We start from the raw sequence: 16,977 nt of genomic DNA, 5'->3' as shown, positions 1-16,977 counted from the left end.
ATGAGACACTCCTTGGGGCCAAGATATTAACCCAGAAGGAGAAAAGATAATTGATGTCCCTGGAGTGCAGTTTCTGCCCAGATTTTGCTAAGTGGGCATTTGTGTTTGTTTTGTTCTTTTACATCTTTGCTAGAAGAAGTGACACAGGGGTACCACAAGCCACTTGTGAACATCCATTTTGTGCGGTCAGGCTTCTGAGTCAGAGAACAGGACACACACACACTCCAGCAAGTGTTGGGTAATGGGGCCCTACTGATAGGCTTGGGAGGAAAAGCAAAGGGCCAGGGAGGAGAAGACCTAGGCTCAGCTTCCACCCTGCTGCTGCCTTCCTGTGTGGCTCTGAACAAGTGGCCTCAGCTCTGCAGGTATCACACGTAGAGGGAGCTCAGAAAATGTTTGCCAACTGATCATATGGATATTCCTGTATAATAGAACTCATGCCACTTGATAAGCTCTATTTCCTTTTAGAAATAAACCACCTTTTGGAAAGAGAGATAAGCTCTGGATAGTCATTCTCTGTAGAGCTATTACATTAGACAAATTTGTAGTTTAACAAGGAAGCAGATTTGATTTCTAGATGCTGGGTATGAAGGTTCAACCACAGCAGAACGTACCGTGCGTGTCTGTTACTCCAATAGTTTTCTGGTGCCTGGCTCCAAGACCACCAGCCAAGGAAGAAAACATCAAGTCTCAAGAACAAATGTCCTTTCTCATCTCCCACCCCCACCGTCTGTGTATCAAGAAAAGCTACTCAACAAAAAGTAAACAATTTGTTCCCATCATGTCAAACCTTCAAAAGGCAGGAAGCCAATCACTAAACTAGATCTTGCAAAAGAGTTCAGCTACCACATTTGTGGTTTCCAAAGATCTCCCCAATGCTTGGTGAGCAGACAGTTTGTTCTGTTGTGTCGCATAGAATTCGAAACAGTAAATATTTACTGTGGACTTGTTACATCTCAGGCTCTGCTGGGGACTGCACGTCCCTGCCCTCAAGTCTACCTAGCAGGGAGACGAGGTCTGGACCCCGATTCTAGCAGTATAAGGCAGGGAGGGTATGTAAACAAGGGTCTGAGAGAACAGATCCCTAGGGTCTTCTAGGAATTCGGGGAAGCTTAGAGGGCAACAGAGACCCTGCTGCCGGTGGTGGTCAGGCCGCACCAGGAAATTTGCCCGTCATCATTCTTTCCTTTCTTTCACTCTCTTCCCCAGCACTGCAAACCTCCTCTTTCTCACCTGGATTTGCACATGTGCCACCGTGCCTGACTACTCTGCCCCCTTACGCCCCTCTCTTCTTCTCCAGCCCACAGACACCTCCACGGGGCACCAGGTCATCCTCAGCAGCAATGCTTTTACAGGTTTGGCACCATCCTAGCACAGAGAGACGTATTTTACTGAAAACCTGAAATAAATTTACCTCTGGGAGCAGGACTCTGTCAGCACACACTTTCTCGTTCAAAGTGTGGTCCCCAACCAGCAGCAGCACGGACATCACCTGGAAGCCTGTTAGAAACCAGACTCTCAGGCCCCACTCCAGCCCTCCTGAGCCAGAATCCACATTTCATCAAGATGCCTGGGTGGTACCAGGGCATATTAAAGTTTGAGAAGCATCTGGCTAAAGCTTACTTATAATGGAGACCTTTTTTCTCCCCAACATTCAAAGATAAGGTAAAATTTCCCCATGATCATCTCAGGACTTCTGACAGAACCACAAATGTTATCAAATCCATGTTTTTGCTTCCATTCTCCTAAAGCATCCAGGGAACTGCTCTTCTTCTGAAAACATGAACATTTGGCTGTCAGTTAATAGATTCGGAGGAAAATGACTAAAATTCTTGGTCTCAAGCCAAGAACTCTACCTTCCAGACTGAATTCAGGCAGCTGAGTGGGTCTGAAACCTGGTTTTCCCTGAATGCAGGAGAAAGATCATTTGGTGACAGAGTTTATATTTCAAAGGTCTGAGGAAGAGATTTGGAAGAAGCCCTCTCTCTGCTCTAATGTGAGCCCTTCTGTCTCGGTATCCTCATCTTCCCCTTTGGGGGACCCCCTCCCCAGGGCTTCTAGGGCCTCTCACCTCCTGCTGTCCGCGGCCTTCCTCTGCCACCTCCAGCCGTCTCTCAGCTTGGAAGGGACCAGAGGCGACATCTTGCTCTTACTCCTCTGGGTTGCCAGAGTTCACCCTAATGGCCCTGACATGTGGACATCTGCACTTGTCACCAGTAATGAGGAGCTCTCTCCATCCAAGCAGCTCCTTCTACTTCTGAATGGCTTTGGCTTTTCAAAGTTCTTTACAATGTCAACCCCACCTGAACCCTGAGGGAGCTGTCTTCTGAGAGTTCCTCCTGGTTATTCAGGTGCCAAGTCCTCTACGTGGGAGAGTATTCCTGAAACCCAGGCTTCTCCAACTTTAAGTGTCTTCAAAACACCTGGGATCTGTTGTGAAGGAGTGAGGGAGGGCCACTGAGCTTTTCCTTTCTCAGGTTACTACAGTGCTCCTGACCCGAGTTTGAGTGGCAAGACATGAGGTTTAATTAAATCTATCTTCAGGGCCACAAAGACCAAATCCACATGACCTGCTGTCATATCCTGGAACAGAAAATTTGTCTTCTGTCTTCTGTCTTCCCCAAATCATCCATTTTTTTATATAGTTCCTTATGTGTCACGGCTTTGCATTTTCTTACTGTCTGATTAACTGTCTTTTGGAAATGTCCTAATGAGTGTTGACAAACCCTCTAACTGTGTGGCACCAAACCTGGAACACTCCAGCTTTGACTGAACAACCTCGGGGCAGAGCAGGATCTGGTTCAAATGAGTTCAAGACTGTACAATCTTGTTTAGGAATGACGTGGTCCTACGGATGGATGTGAAGCCTAAAATCAATGAAGACCTCCACCCCTTCGCTTATAAGTACACCTGCCTTTCTTGCCATAATCATGGGAAAGTGGGTAATAAACTAATTCCTCATCCAAGGTAATAATAACTTGATATGTTATCCTTTAAGGGAACTTTGACAAGGCAATCCTAAAGAGGCAATGTCTTAGTCTAAAGGCAAACTCTTTTTTTTTTTTTTTTTTTTTTTTTTGCGGTACCTGGACCTCTCACTGCTGTGGCCTCTCCCGTTGTGGAGCACAGGCTCCGGACGCGCAGGCTCAGCGGCCATGGCTCACGGGCCCAGCCGCTCCGCGGCATGTGGGATCTTCCCGGACCGGGGCACGAACCCGTGTCCCCTGCATCGGCAGGTGGACTCTCAACCACTGCGCCACCAGGGAAGCCCTAAAGGCAAACTCTTTAGTGGTGTCATCCTAGGCTCCATGGCAAACAGGTAGGAGAGATATGTGCCAGGGGGCTGCTCAAAGCTTACTGTGCCGTAGCTGCTTCCTCCACCCTCCCTGGGGCCCCAGACACAAGAAACACACAGCGCTTGGTTCTGTAGCACCCAGGGCACGGGGAACAATTTCCACAAGAACTGGAGCAATTCGTTTTTTCAAAGCAGCCACAGGCTAGGGAAGGGCTCATGAAGACAACTGGAGTCATTACTCCCAAAGCCAAGCCAACTAGGAAAGAAACCAGCTTGCAGGCGGAAATACCGGCCTCAGCCAAGGGAAGAAGTGAGGCGGCTGCACGACACTTTTCCCAGGAAAAAGCCAGGAACTTCACTCAGCGTGATGAGCTTGGAAGGAGAAAGATAAGGAGGAAACCAAGGCAAAGGTTTCCTCAGTGATCACTTAAGGAAAGCTGAAGGGGGGTTCCTGGGACAGGAAGTAAAAATGAAACTATTTTAGTTTCAGTTTTGCTGAAGCTGCAAGACAATAGTCTCCCCATAGCAGAGTGAAGTGTGGAGCTCTAGCAAAAAGAGGTGGTGGGAAGCCAGTTTTACCTGCGTAGATGACCACCCACATGCAGCCTGCAAAAGAAATTGTAGAGGTTGAAAAGCAGGTTGAATAGAAGATGAACTGTGGAGAGAACTGCCCCATGTGATCCAAGAGCTTCAATGTGGCCGTGTGAAGAGCTTGATATCTGTCCCTGGAGCTCAAGAGACACAATGGATTACTGCTTGATTTCCATGAGAAACCAAAAAGTCTGGCTGCTGTGATGGCAGGACAAAGGAGAGGTGTCTGCTGAGATCAGCCTGCAGGCCCTGAGTTTGTTTGGGCAAAGGGTGTTTCTAAGGGACCAGATGCGGGCCATCAGAAGAGAGATCTGAAGTGAGATTATCTTAGATCCTTTCCATAGGACTGTCTGGAGGCACAAGGGGCCCTCAGCAGAAAGAAGTTAGAGATGTACCCACAGATGCCTTGAGGCTGTGGGAAGAACTGTAAGTGACCAGCCAGAGAAGAGTTACCTTTGTCCATGTCAAGGAACGTGCAGATGAGAGATGGTAGGATCACCAAAGGACCCATGCAAGAGCCCACAGGCTGCAGAATCAGCTTGAAACACCTGCCAGAACCAGGGAGGCTGATGCCAGCTCACAGCGGAATTAGTCAAGTAAAAACTCTCCTACCTCTTGCGTCTCCTCCTTCCCTCACTCTGATCAGGAAGGATTGGGAATCATTATTAGCTAGATAAGGAAGGGGCAAAAACATAGGGTTGGGCAGGAGGTGGAGAGAAGCCAACCATGCCCTCCTTTACTGCTGCAGGCAACTGGCCTGAAGCAGGGCTGAGCTGGGAATGGGGAGTAGTTCCATCTTTGAGTGAAATTTAAAGTTGGATGATCACACTGACCTGGACATATTAATTATTTACTAGAGAGTGTTTTGTTATCTGAAAGGAGCCAGAAAAGTCACGAGATTTGCCCTAAATTTCATCCATGGACAGGGAAGAAGTGGTCTCACAGGAGACTTTCATTTAAAGGAGAATGGGAGACATGAATTACGTGGCTTTATGATTATGTCCATGGGTCATTGCTTGTTCAATGTAACAATGACTTTAGGGTGTGAAGTGAAATCAGATCATCATCTGCTATTTTCATTGCAAGATTCACTGGAAGATACGTGAGCTTTACAATATGTTTCTGAGTCAACTAAGGTTTACAAGAGAGGCCAGATTCTTGACTGTCAGGACCAGAACATTATACATGAGCAACTCAGCCCATCATTTCACACAGGAAACTGAGGCCCAGAGACATGAGAAGACTTTCCCAAGCTCACACATATAGAGGCATCAAGAAAAACACAGAAGTATATAGCATCTGCTCACACAAACTATATTTAATTAGGTACATTTCTTTGTAAAGGCCAGATTTCTTCCTGTTTCCCAGGTCTCTGAGAGTTTAAAGTAAAACTGTAGACAAGGCTCTTGACAGGATGTGAGAAAAATCTATGCTTAGAATCTAACTTTATCCTTCCCTGATGTCCTCCTAGGCTTAAAACACAGCCACTCCTATTATAAGTATCGTTTTGTTGAATGCTCTAAGCCTGTCTGTGAGCACATACCTGCAAATGTAAGTTTTTCATTATTCATACTGGTTACTCAATACCTCAAAAACTTTCCTAAGCTCACATACATATTTGCCTTATTCCAAGACAGGGTCTCACATGGTGCTTGGAACAGAAAAGGTTCAGCAAGTGTTTGCAGAATGACATAATGGTTAGATTCCATTTCACTGTCTATGTGTTCTTTATGTACCAACAACACTGCTTCCAGAGAAAGAAAAAAGGCAACATGCCTGCTCATCCTTGGGAACCTGGAATCTAGAACCTGGACTCATGTTCAACTCCTTGCAAATCCATAACTCAGGGCCGCTAAGTGGGGAAGGAAGGAGCAGCCCATTGGGCAGACAACAGTGTGGCAAGTTTGCCCATGTGGCCTTGCTGCATTTCCCACTGGCCACTTCCCTATGCTGAGCTATTCTGGGGCTGGTGATACAAAAGGCATTCAGCCCCTGGGTCACTTTCTATCCTGTGACGAGAGAGAAACACTCTCACTGAAGGACATATGTGATTTATGGGCAGGTCAAATTCCTGCCACGATAGACACTCTGTTACACATTTTATTGACCTGGATAGGAATCTGAGGCCCCCAGACAGGACCAACGTAATCAATTCGTTAGCCCTTGTTTCTTCAGGATTTCTTTGTTCCTTAGGCTAGTAGTCCTTCAATTACTCAACGATGATGAATAAATGCTCAAGAGTCTTAATTAGAAGAGAGGAAAAAAATCACTCATTGCATGTGATGCGGTCTCATTGGCTAAATTCTAATAACATAGGCCTAGAAGCTATAATGTCAGCTCTCAGTAGCTGGAGCCATCTCTTCCCACTGCAGCCTGGGCAGGGACCGTCGGGGTGTCCTTGGTCCTGGTCAGCCTTGACTGTTCCCCGGGTGCCCAGAGGAGCAGCCCGTGAGCTTCCAGCAGCAGAGCTCCCAGGAGCCCCCTTAGTGGCAGCCTCACCTGCCCCGGGAGGGCAGGGACACCTGGAACCACCTGCAGGCCCAGGAAGACAGACGGGCAAACCCTACCTGACTCCATCCTGTCTTCCTGGCTCTCAGGGGCTTCCTCGGAGGCGCTGGTGCCCCTGGGGAACGGCTGGTGGCTGAAGAGGTCGTCACACAGGAGGCTTCGGCACAGCTTGGCAAGGAAGCGGAGGACGTACCCAATACTGTTCACCACGGGCAGACTCCGCAGGTGCTGCTTCCCGTCAAAGGATGCGGAGACTGGAAGAACACAGAGACAGCGACTTAGAGCGGGGCTCTGGAGAAAGCCGTCAGCCCGTCAGCCCTGGGGAAGAGGTTTTGGTTTGTTCAGTTTTGTTTTGTTTTCAACTAAGTTGTATTGGAATTTCACCTGTTTTTACACTAGTGTCCTATTTCAGTTCCAGGACTCATTCAGGAGACCACATCGGGTGTAGCTGTTGTGTGAACTCGGTCTCCTCGGGTCTGTGACTGTTTCACAGTCTTTTCTTGTTTTTCATGATCTTGACAGTCTTGAAGAGTACTGGTCAGGTATTTTGTAAAACGTCCCGCGATCTGGTTTGTCTGATGTTTTTCTTATGATTTTACTGGGGTTATGGGGTTTTGAGGAGGAAGACCACAGAGTCAGTGGGGGGTGGTACATGATAGCCACAGTTCATCACTGGGATGTTAACCTTTATCTCCTGGCCAAGACAGTGTTTGCCACATTTCTCCACTGTATTCTGTTTTTTTTTTGCGGTACGCGGGCCTCTCACTGTTGTGGCCTCTCCCGTTGCGGAGCACAGGCTCTGGACGCGCAGGCTCAGCGGCCATGGCTCACGGGCCCAGCCGCTCCGCGGCATGTGGGATCTTCCTGGACCGGGACACGAACCCATGTCCCCTGCATCGGCAGGTGGACTCTCAACCACTGCGCCACCAGGGAAGCCCTCCACTGTATTCTTTGTATTCTGTTCCTGGGAAATAAGTCACAAGGTCCTACCCACAGTTAAGGGCAGTGGAGGGATTAAGCTCTACCTCCTGGAGAGGGAAGAGTCTCTATATCATTTGGAATTCTTCTATAAAGGAAGACTTGTCCCATTTCCTCCATTTATTTATTTGTTTATTCATCAATATCAGTGCAGACTCAGTATATTTATTCTGGGGGAATTCCCTGGCGGTCCAGTGGTTGGGACTCAGCCCTCTCACTGCCGAGGGCCTGGGTTCGGTCCCTGGTTGGGGAACTAAGATTCCACAGGCCACATGGTGTGGCCAAAAATAAATAAATAAAAGTTTAAAATATATATATTTATTTTGTGTTGTGGGTGGTCCAATACTCTATTATGTATCTTATCGCTAAATTATTCCAATTTTTGTCTTTGGGATCTTACAGACTGACTCCTGTGTCCCTATGACATACTCTCATTTATTTTAAGAAACTCTAGATAGATAGATCTAGATCAATAGGTAGGTCTAGATAGATATGCCTAGATCTAGACATATAGGTATATTCAAATAAACCTGAGTTCGTACTGAGGTCTCCAGCTCTTAACGCAGCACCACAGCGTTCAGGGTTCATTCAGCCTAAAGGGGAGGAGTCTTTATAAAAGAACAATAATGTCTCCACAGTGATGCTAGATCAAACTCATCTTCTCTAGGGTGACCAGAATTTAGAAGAAACACCTGGTTCTTCCAGCCCAGAGCATGTTTCTTTTTGTAATCCTCCTCACAGCCCTCTGCTGCTGCAGGAAGCCCGCACAGCAGCTCCAGGGTGCAGACCACATGAGAAGATCCCCAGCAGGACGTTCTGCTCCCACCTGGGCTCTGCCCTCAGCACCGGCACCTGGAAGGCAGCCTGGATTTTTATACTGTATCTCTCAAAGGCTAGCACACCGTAAGGGCTGGGGCAGGGCGACCAGAGCTAGTTTTGATTTCAGAGCGAAAAGACAAACAACAAAAAAACTCCACACCCATTTAAATTAGAAATCAAAACAATCTATTTCTTTTGTGTAGCTTTTTATAGTTTGACAAAAGCTTTCACACCTATCACCTCATTTAGGCCTTCTGACTGTCCTGTGAGGACAGTGGAGAAAAGGTTATGACTCCATAATATGGATGAGGAAACTGAGGAGAAGGCCTAGAGCGTTTTTTTCCAGCTCATGAGGCCTATAAGTGGCACTTGCCTGTCACTTTAATACTCCAGGTGACTCAGATTAGGAGAGCCAGCAAAGAGCTGCTTAGATGCTCAGTGAGGGGGTCATCCTGGCCACTCGAACACTCTGGAAATTCCCTCTTAGGTGGGCACTGCTGCTTGCCTCCGATACCTTGAAAGAGTAGGTGTGCTGGAAACTGAACCCACAGCGGGAAGGTCTGGGTCATCAGGCCTGTGCCATAAATCAGTGTGTATACATTCCCAGAGGTGCCTGGATGGTCACATAGCAGGAAAATTCCACCTCCTGGAAGCAGACATGGAATTTGTGAGATCACGAAATCTACCCCTCTGGGAGAGTGTGACTAAGGCAGAGCGTCCCAACAGGTGTGCTAGGAATGGGTCATGGGTACTGAGATACTACTCCCCCTCAGCCTTTGGGGTGGCCCAAGGCCCAGCCACAGCAGGTTAAATTCCCTTAGCCCATGGTACCAGCACCAGTGTTCACCATTTTCTACATGTTGTGCCATGGGGATGTTTAGAAAGCAGTGCCCTAAGCATCAGGTTCTAGGTGGAGAGTGGGAGAGTCTGACTCTTCCTCCTGAGTCCCTCCCTAAACCACCTTGGGGCTAGCACCACCTTGCTGGGCTGCCACATCACCATCAGAAACGTGAACGCCCACCTTGCCACCTCACAACCTAAGGAGGTGGATGAGGAGGTCCCTCAGCGCTACTGCATTCTCCATGACCAGGTCCTCAGCTCCAGCCTTCCTGGGAATGCTTCAGCCGAGGGAAACTTGGCAGGGCTCTGCCCGCTCATGCATTGGTGCCAGGCACTGCAGAGCCTCCTCCCCAGCACCGAGGCCCCTGAGGCCGCAGAAAAGCCGAGCAGGAGAGCAGGGAGAACGGGGTCGGCTCTCCCAGCTTGGGGGGCAGGGGCTACAAAGAGCTCAGACGGGATTTGCTCAAGAGTGGGGACACACGGTACAGGAGGAGCTTTCTCTTAGCACTGGGTCTGCGTCCTGAGCCCTGCTGTTTAGCAAGGAAATGGACAAGGCCTTCAACCTCAGAGGGCAGTGCAGGGTCAAGAACCTGGCTCTCAGAGAGGACAGCCAAGGAGCTCTCAGAGGCCTGACAGCAGGACTCTCCTCCTGGCCTCTTTGGTGCAGTACTTCTTTGTCCTGTCTCTCCGCACATCTGCTGAAGTCTCTTAAAAGTCACCCTGGGTCAGACACATGCACCCAGACCTTGCCAAGTTCTATTTTAATCAATTACCAGCAAGTCAGACCCAGCTTCCTGCTCACAGGGAGCTCCAGAAGGAGGGCTGAATCAATCAGAGCTGGTAAAGCTGTGTTGGAAAAACCTCCCCATCTGCAAGCCCTCGGGATTAATCTGGAGTTAAATAAAACACTTATGCTTTGGTTTTCCAGGGCGTAGCCACATTAAAGGCCCCTCTCCCCGGCCCTTTCTTAGTCGGCCAGCAGGGTCACCTGCACTGCCCTGGGGCTGGGGAATTGTATCCCTTTTCCCTGGTGATATGGAGGCTGTGTCTATGATGCTGGGCTAGAGAAGACACCAGGCTGTCCCCCTGGAGTCAAAGCATCTTGCAAAGGCCTGGAGCTCCAGGGCTTAAGGGCAGGTGGTAACAACCACTGTGCATGTGGAGAGCCTCGGGTAAGACAGACAGAGCCTCTGAGGGGAAACATTTGAAGGGGGCAGAGCTCCCAATTCTGCCTCAGACTTGTGGTGACAGTTTCCACTCCCTCTGGATGCTGTTGGGTTGGGGTGGAAAATGGAGGACGGTGGTGACAATGGGAGATGGGATTGACCCTGAAGGCTCTTGTTTAAAAAAAAAAAATGTCCTGTGAGGTGGGGTTTAGACCATGAACTTTCCCCACTTCCCTGCATGGTGTTAAGTGCTATGAATAAGGAATAAAGCAGAGGAAGGGAGAATAAATAGTGACAAGGGCTGATGTGTTAGACATGTGGTCAGGGAAGGGCTTTTTGATAAGGTGGCATTTGAGTAGGAATCTGAAGGAACTCCAGGAGCAAGTCACGTGGACAGTTGGGGAAAGAGCATTCCATAAAGAGAGAACAGCAGGTGCAAAGGCCCTGAGGCAGGAGGAGCATGGTTGGAGGACACAGGAATGCAGCCACTGTGGCCAGAGCAGAGTTTGGGACTCAATAGAAGTGGCCAGGAGATCAAGGAAGTTCCCAGGACCAGGTCACATAGGGCTTGGAGGCCCTTGTAAGGATGTGGGCTTTTTCTCAGAGTGACATGGGAGCCATTGAGGGTTTGGAGAAAAGGAGGGGCATGATCTGACTTAGATTTTGAAAGAACCAGAATCGTGAAAGGATTCTGGAGATATTTTGAAGTTGACTCTAAAAGGAGTCTGGATATATTCTGCAGTTAGAACAATAGGATTTATTGATGGGTTGCAAGTGGGAGGTGAAAGAGGCAAGTCAAGGGAGAGGATTCAGATGTCCAGTCTTCTTATCCAGATCTGGAAGTATCTTCTCCTCAAGTCCCAAGAGACACCTTAGGCACACAGGCTCACTTAAGGACCCTGGAGCCCAGAAGATGGGGACAGACCCTGGCCACAGTCCCCCAAGCCTGATTACAGCTATTTTCCTCTTTGGAGACACACCCATGGCCCTCCTCATACAGCCTGCTCCAGGGCTTTACCTGACACCATCTCACCACCGTAGCCCTGCTTGACCAGGGAGAAGACCAGCTTCTGCTGGTGGGCACAGTCGATGCACGCTTGCACGGCCTGCTGCAGGACAGCCGACGGCCTCTCGGGCCCAAAGTGCTCGGGGAGCTGCTGTACCTTCCTCCTCTCCAGGTACGGCCCTGCGTTGGCTTGCTTGTTGATGTAGAGGCAGACTGTGGAAACAGACCCACAAAGCCCTCAGCATCGAAGCACATCAGGCCAGGGGCAGCTCCCGTGCACACTGGGGAGGCCTCAGCCATGTCCCCTTGGCCCTGGTCTTGGGAAAGCAAAGGCCAAAGTGGGACCAGTTCTTCCCAACTTAAGAAGTAAAAGAGGCAATAGAGTCAATCACCTCCAGCTGCCAGGGCTTGCTCTCAGAAAGGCCTCCTGGTTGGGAAGAAATAGGCATGTCCTCTCCGATGTACTCAAATCTGAATTGTAGACGATTATGGACAATTGTGGACCATGTATATAAATGTATTTATGTGCTGGGAACATACACAAAATCTTCCCTTCTCCTCCCAGGAAGCTATCAAGCTATATATAATGTTTGCCATTTTTTTGGTTAACCTTCAGTAATTAAAAAAAATCAACATGTTGCTAATTACTCCAAAGACTATATATTCGATGAAATTCTAAAGAGGATTCTACTTACAATCTCAGGGTAATGAACACTCAGCAGTCCACTTAGGTGAGCCCAACCAATGGTCCCCACACTTTTAAAGTAATATACCCCATTGGTAAAAAAATTTTTACCACATGCCCTAACATGTGTTTATTTATTTATAGATTATATACATTCTCAACTGTATTAATGTATTACATACATTTTAAAGATGTAACCAAAAAATAGAAAATTTTAAAGGATGAGATAAAAAGAAATATTAATAGTAGGTGTCATATTTTCTTCCACATGTTAATGGCTCCTCTTATGTCTCCCCCTGCCCCCAGCCCAGGTATGAGCATCTTACCCTGGGGGCCACTAGTGCAGAGAAGCGTTAAAGAGGGACTGTAAGAGGAGACCATTAGGACTTTGGAAGGATTAAACAGTAACAACAAAGTTGAAGAAAATTAGTTTTTATCGAGCACCTACTATATTCCAGGCACTGTATATCCTTTACCTTGTTTGATTCTCAAGATAAGCCTGAGAATTAAATATTATTATTTCCTCTACTAAAGAAGAAACTGAGGTTAAAAGTGGTTAGTGGCTGCTCAGAAAGTGTAATTAATGGTGCAATAGGGATTTTAACTAACATCTTTCTGATGTCATGGCCTGTGCTCTTTTCACTCTACCAGGCTTCCTTCTTCAACTAATCCCACATGATTAAGGAAAATCTAATTGCTAAGGGACCTTCATGCCAGGCAGTGTGCTAGGCCCTACAGAGAAAATCTACACAATCCCTGACTTCAGAGAACTTAGGGCCCAGAAGGGGAGACAGACCTACTCAGAGAATCACAGGAAGTGATGTGGGACCTTGGCCGCAAGAAACATTAGGGAGATGCTAGGAGAGCCCGTCCTGGGAACCTTGGCAGGAAAGTTAGTGAACACTTTCTGGAGGGAGGTACCTGAGCTGAGATGCAAGGGAGGAATAGGTTGACCCTAGAGGAAAGATCATTCCAGAAGAAGGAAAAAGAATATGCTACGATCCTATGATGGGCCCTAAAAACTAAGAGCAGGGCCTTGTTGGCCATACTACAAAATTTGGTCTTTACCTAACAGCATTAGGGCACTGAGGGGTTTAAGTGGGATGGGGCTGCAGATGGTTTGTGATGAGGGGGAACTATGGATGTGTATGTGTATGTGTGTGTGTGTGTGTGTGTGTGTGTGTGTGTGTGTGTGTGTGTGTGTGTGTGTGTGTGTGTATGTGAGAGAGAGAGAGAGAGAGAGAGAGACACCATCCGACTGCTGTTACTTTTAAGATGGAACTGTTGGTTGGTGGACGCCCCATGAGGGAGACTGGGCCGAGCTCCACCTGAACTGGACTGGAAGGCACTGGGTGGGATTCAGGGGCATTAGGATCCTTAGGAGATCTGGAAGTACAAACCCAGGGATAGAAACTCTTCAAGGTGAGCAGGCTCGCTGTTGGTGCAAAGTAAACGCGGCTCTGAAGACAGTCTGGGCCACCAACCACTCTTTCTAGCCTCCACCCACCCACAGCAACCAGCTGAACCCAAGATGTATTGAAAATCAATTTTAAATAATCCAAGCTGTGAGACACTAAACTCCTGTTCTCAGAGAATTTGGTCATCCTATCTACTGTCCAACTGACACACTGAATCCTTCATTTGAGCGACCTCAGTGGCAGCTCTCTAGTTCACAAAGTAACTTTAGCTGCCGGGCAGGCCACCCCAGCCTTGGAGTTCATTCGCCTCACCTACCTGTGAGAGCCTGTGGTGCTGCCAAGCTGGGTATGGTGGCTGCATCCTGAGGGATGGAGCTGAGGTCGGGCTCCGGCGTGCTCCGCGGGGGTGAGAGGGCTAAAGGCGTCATGAGAACCCGAGACTTGAGCTGCAAGAGAGAACCCAGAGAGTCAATGAAAATCTGGAGATGCTCTCTGCACTTTCCCAGGATCCTTCCTGGGCTCAGTTAACCACTGCTACTCTGTCATTCTTCCACACCTTTCTATTGTGTAGCTTTGGGGGCTGAACTTCAGATTCAAGTTCACGATCAAGATTCAAGTTTGGGTCACACCTAGAGGTCAGCTCTGCACCCCGTCCTTACAGTGGAGCCACCCAGGAAATGACTGTGTCAGGCAGAGGGTGTGGGACACACAGAGGTGTGAGGAATTGCAGCCTATAAGCCTCCTGAGTGCAGGATGCAGGGTCAGGGACAGTTCCCAGCCTGAGCCCCTGTGCTCCTGAGGTTCCTGTGGACAGCTCTTTCCTGACAGCCACCCAGTGACCAATCCCGAAGCTTTGCTCACTCTGCTGAGTTTTCTGTTCACAAAGATCACTGGGTCCTGCTAGAAGAGACAGCAGGAGCCATTCTTCCAAAAGGTGACATGCTTCTCAGGGTTTATTTCCTGCAGTGGAGACCATCAAAGGCTGATGCTGCTGGTCTATGGACCACACTTTGAGTAGCAAGGGTGTACATTCTGTTGTTAATGTATATGCAATCCCCATCCATATCCTAACTTGATTCCTGGATTTTTAGGATGTAATAATAATAGTAGTCATGGAGAAATAGTATTCCTACTGCTAGTTATCCAACCATTCTACATTCATTCATTTAAGTCATACCAGTGTTTAAGGGGAAAACATTCCAGTGAATGAGAATACCAACTGCAAAAGTCCTGAGGCAGAGCATGCCTGGAGTGTTTGTGCCACATTAAGGTGGCAAGAGTGAGATTGGAGAGGTGGTAAAACCACGGGGCTCTGCAAGACACTGTAAGTTCTTTGACTTTTGCTCTGAGCTCTTCTGAGCAGAGAAACTACAGAATCTAAACTGACATTTTAAACAATCCTTCTTACTGTTGTGTTGAGAAGAGACGAAAGGAGCAAAGGTGAGAGGACCACTAATCTAGAGTAGATGAGCGACGATGGTAGGTTGGATCAGGGTGAGAGCAGTGGAGGTGAAGAGAAGGGGACAGATTCTGGACAGATTTTGAAGGTGGAACCAGAAGGACGTTCTGACACACTGGATGTAGTGCGTGAGAGAAAAAGAAAGAAGTCAAGGATGACTCCGAGGGTTTGGGCCAGGGAGTTTGCAGGTGGGGGAAGGAGGAGGGGAGAGCGGAGACAACGAGGGAAGGTCGGGTTGATTTTGGACATGTCAGGTTTAAGATGCTTAGATCCAAGAAGAGATGGTAAGTAGGCAGGTATGTATACTGGACTACGGAGTTCTGGGGGAAAGTCTAAACGGAGAACTAATTTTGGAATCATAAGTAGCGAGTTGATATTTAAGGCCATGATAATGAATGAGATCATCAGAGAATTGAGGGTAGGTGGAGAAGAGGAGGATCCATTCATTGAGCCCCGAAGGACTCCAACATGAAGAAGTCGGAGAGAGAGGGGTGAACAGCAAAAGAAACCAGGAACTCTATCCAGTGGGGTAGAAAGAAAAGCAGGAGAGCATGGCACTGCGGGGACAAGATGAAGAAAGTGTCTCATGGAGAAGAGAGTAACCAACCATGTCAAATGCTCGGTCAGACGTGGAGGACCAGAAGTGGCCACATAGCAACTTTTCGACATGAGAGGCTGTGGTGCAGTAGGTGAGATGAGAACCTGATTGGAATAAGCTTAAGAAATAGTGGGAAGAGAGGCACTGGATCAGGAAGTAAAGCCAACTCTTGCAAGGAGTCCTGTCTTAAAAAGGAGTGGCCAATTAGCCACAGCAGCAGGAAAAGTAGGACTGAAAGATTTTTGCCCCACAATGAGATACCACCTCACACCCATTAGGATGGCTACTATAAAAAAAATAAGATTTAAATTAAAAATAACACATGTTGATGAGGATGTGGAGAAACTGCAACCCTTGTGCACTATTGGTGGGAATGTAAAATGGTGCATTCCTCAAAAAATTAAAAATAAAATTACCCAGAAATTCCACTTCTCAAAGAATTAAAAGCAGTGTCTCCAAGAGATATTTGTACACTCATGTTCACAGCAGTATTATTCATCATAGTCATTGCAGAAGCAACAACAAACGTCCATCAGCAGATGAATGGATAAACAAAATGTGGTATATACATACAAGGAAATATTATTCAGCCTTAAAAAGGAAGAAAATTCTGACACATGCTACAACACGGATGAAACTTGAGGACATTATGCTAAGTGAAATAAGCCAGGTACAAAAAGACAACAACTGTATGATTCCACTTATATGAGGGACCTAGAGTAGTCAAATGCACTTAAACAGAAAGAAGAATGGTGGCTGCTAAGGGATGGAGGGAGGGGGAAAGGGAGAGTCGTTGTTTAATGAGTATAGAGTTTCAGTTTTGCAAGGTGAAAACGTTCTGGAAGTTGGATGCACAGCGATGTGAATATACTTAAACTACTGTACTGTACACTTAGAAATGGTTATGATGATAAATTTTATGCCATGTGGTTTTTATCACAATTACTTTTTTAAAAAAATTTATTTATTTCATTTTTATTTTTGGCTGCGTTGGGTCTCTGTTGCTGCCCGCAGGTTTCTCTAATTGCAACGAGCCGCGGGGCTACTCTTCATTGCAGTGCGCGGGCTTCTCATTGCAGTGGCTTCTCTTGTTGCGGAGCACGGGCTCTAGGCATGCAGGCTTCAGTAGTTGTGGCAGGTGGGCTCAGTAGTTGTGGCTCGCAGGCTCTAGAGTGCAGGCTCAGTCGTTGTGGTGCACAGGCTTAGTTGCTCCGCAGCATGTGGGATCTTCCTGCACCAGGGCTCAAACCCATGTCCCCTGCATTGGCAGGTGGATTCTTAACCACTGCACCACCACAGAAGCCCTATTTTTTTTTTAATTTTTAAAAGATTTTTTGTTGTTGCTTTTGAGAAGGGGGAAATATGTTCTAATGCTGGTGGAAATAGCCCAGTAGAGAGGGAAAAATTGATGATACGGGGGAGTGTGTGGAGAACTGCTGGCATTGAGTCTCTGAACAGGTGAGAGAGGATAAGATTTAATGAACTGGGCTATGGCCTTAGAAAGAAACAAGGACTTTTCATCTACTGCAGTAGGAAGGAAGGAGGAAAATGAGGCTCTGGATTTGGGTGGATGTGGAGGTGGGAGCTTACAGAAGGCCTTTTGCAATGGCTTCT

At 47.6% G+C, this 16,977-nt stretch overlaps 1 protein-coding gene across 2 annotated transcripts in view; it reads right to left on the bottom strand.

Annotated features, from left to right (window-relative positions):
* Positions 1-16,977, bottom strand: part of SCML4 (Scm polycomb group protein like 4) — a 129,285-nt gene that overhangs the window by 29,111 nt on the left and 83,197 nt on the right. Inside the window, exons 4-7 of one of the 2 annotated variants that reach the window (XM_060168126.1) lie at positions 13,623-13,752; positions 11,216-11,416; positions 8,706-8,837; positions 6,454-6,648 (exon numbers count right to left, since the gene is read on the bottom strand). In XM_060168126.1, the coding sequence (XP_060024109.1) occupies positions 6,454-6,648; positions 8,706-8,837; positions 11,216-11,416; positions 13,623-13,752 (658 nt within the window). The remainder of the gene's footprint in view (positions 1-6,453; positions 6,649-8,705; positions 8,838-11,215; positions 11,417-13,622; positions 13,753-16,977) is intronic. The other variant, XM_060168129.1, reaches the window with a different exon arrangement.

Source organism: Lagenorhynchus albirostris, chromosome 12, assembly GCF_949774975.1.
Source record: "Lagenorhynchus albirostris chromosome 12, mLagAlb1.1, whole genome shotgun sequence".
Taxonomy (NCBI): domain Eukaryota; kingdom Metazoa; phylum Chordata; class Mammalia; order Artiodactyla; family Delphinidae; genus Lagenorhynchus; species Lagenorhynchus albirostris.
The sequence above is the reverse complement of the archived record's forward strand: the minus strand, read 5'-3'. Positions and strand labels throughout refer to the sequence as shown.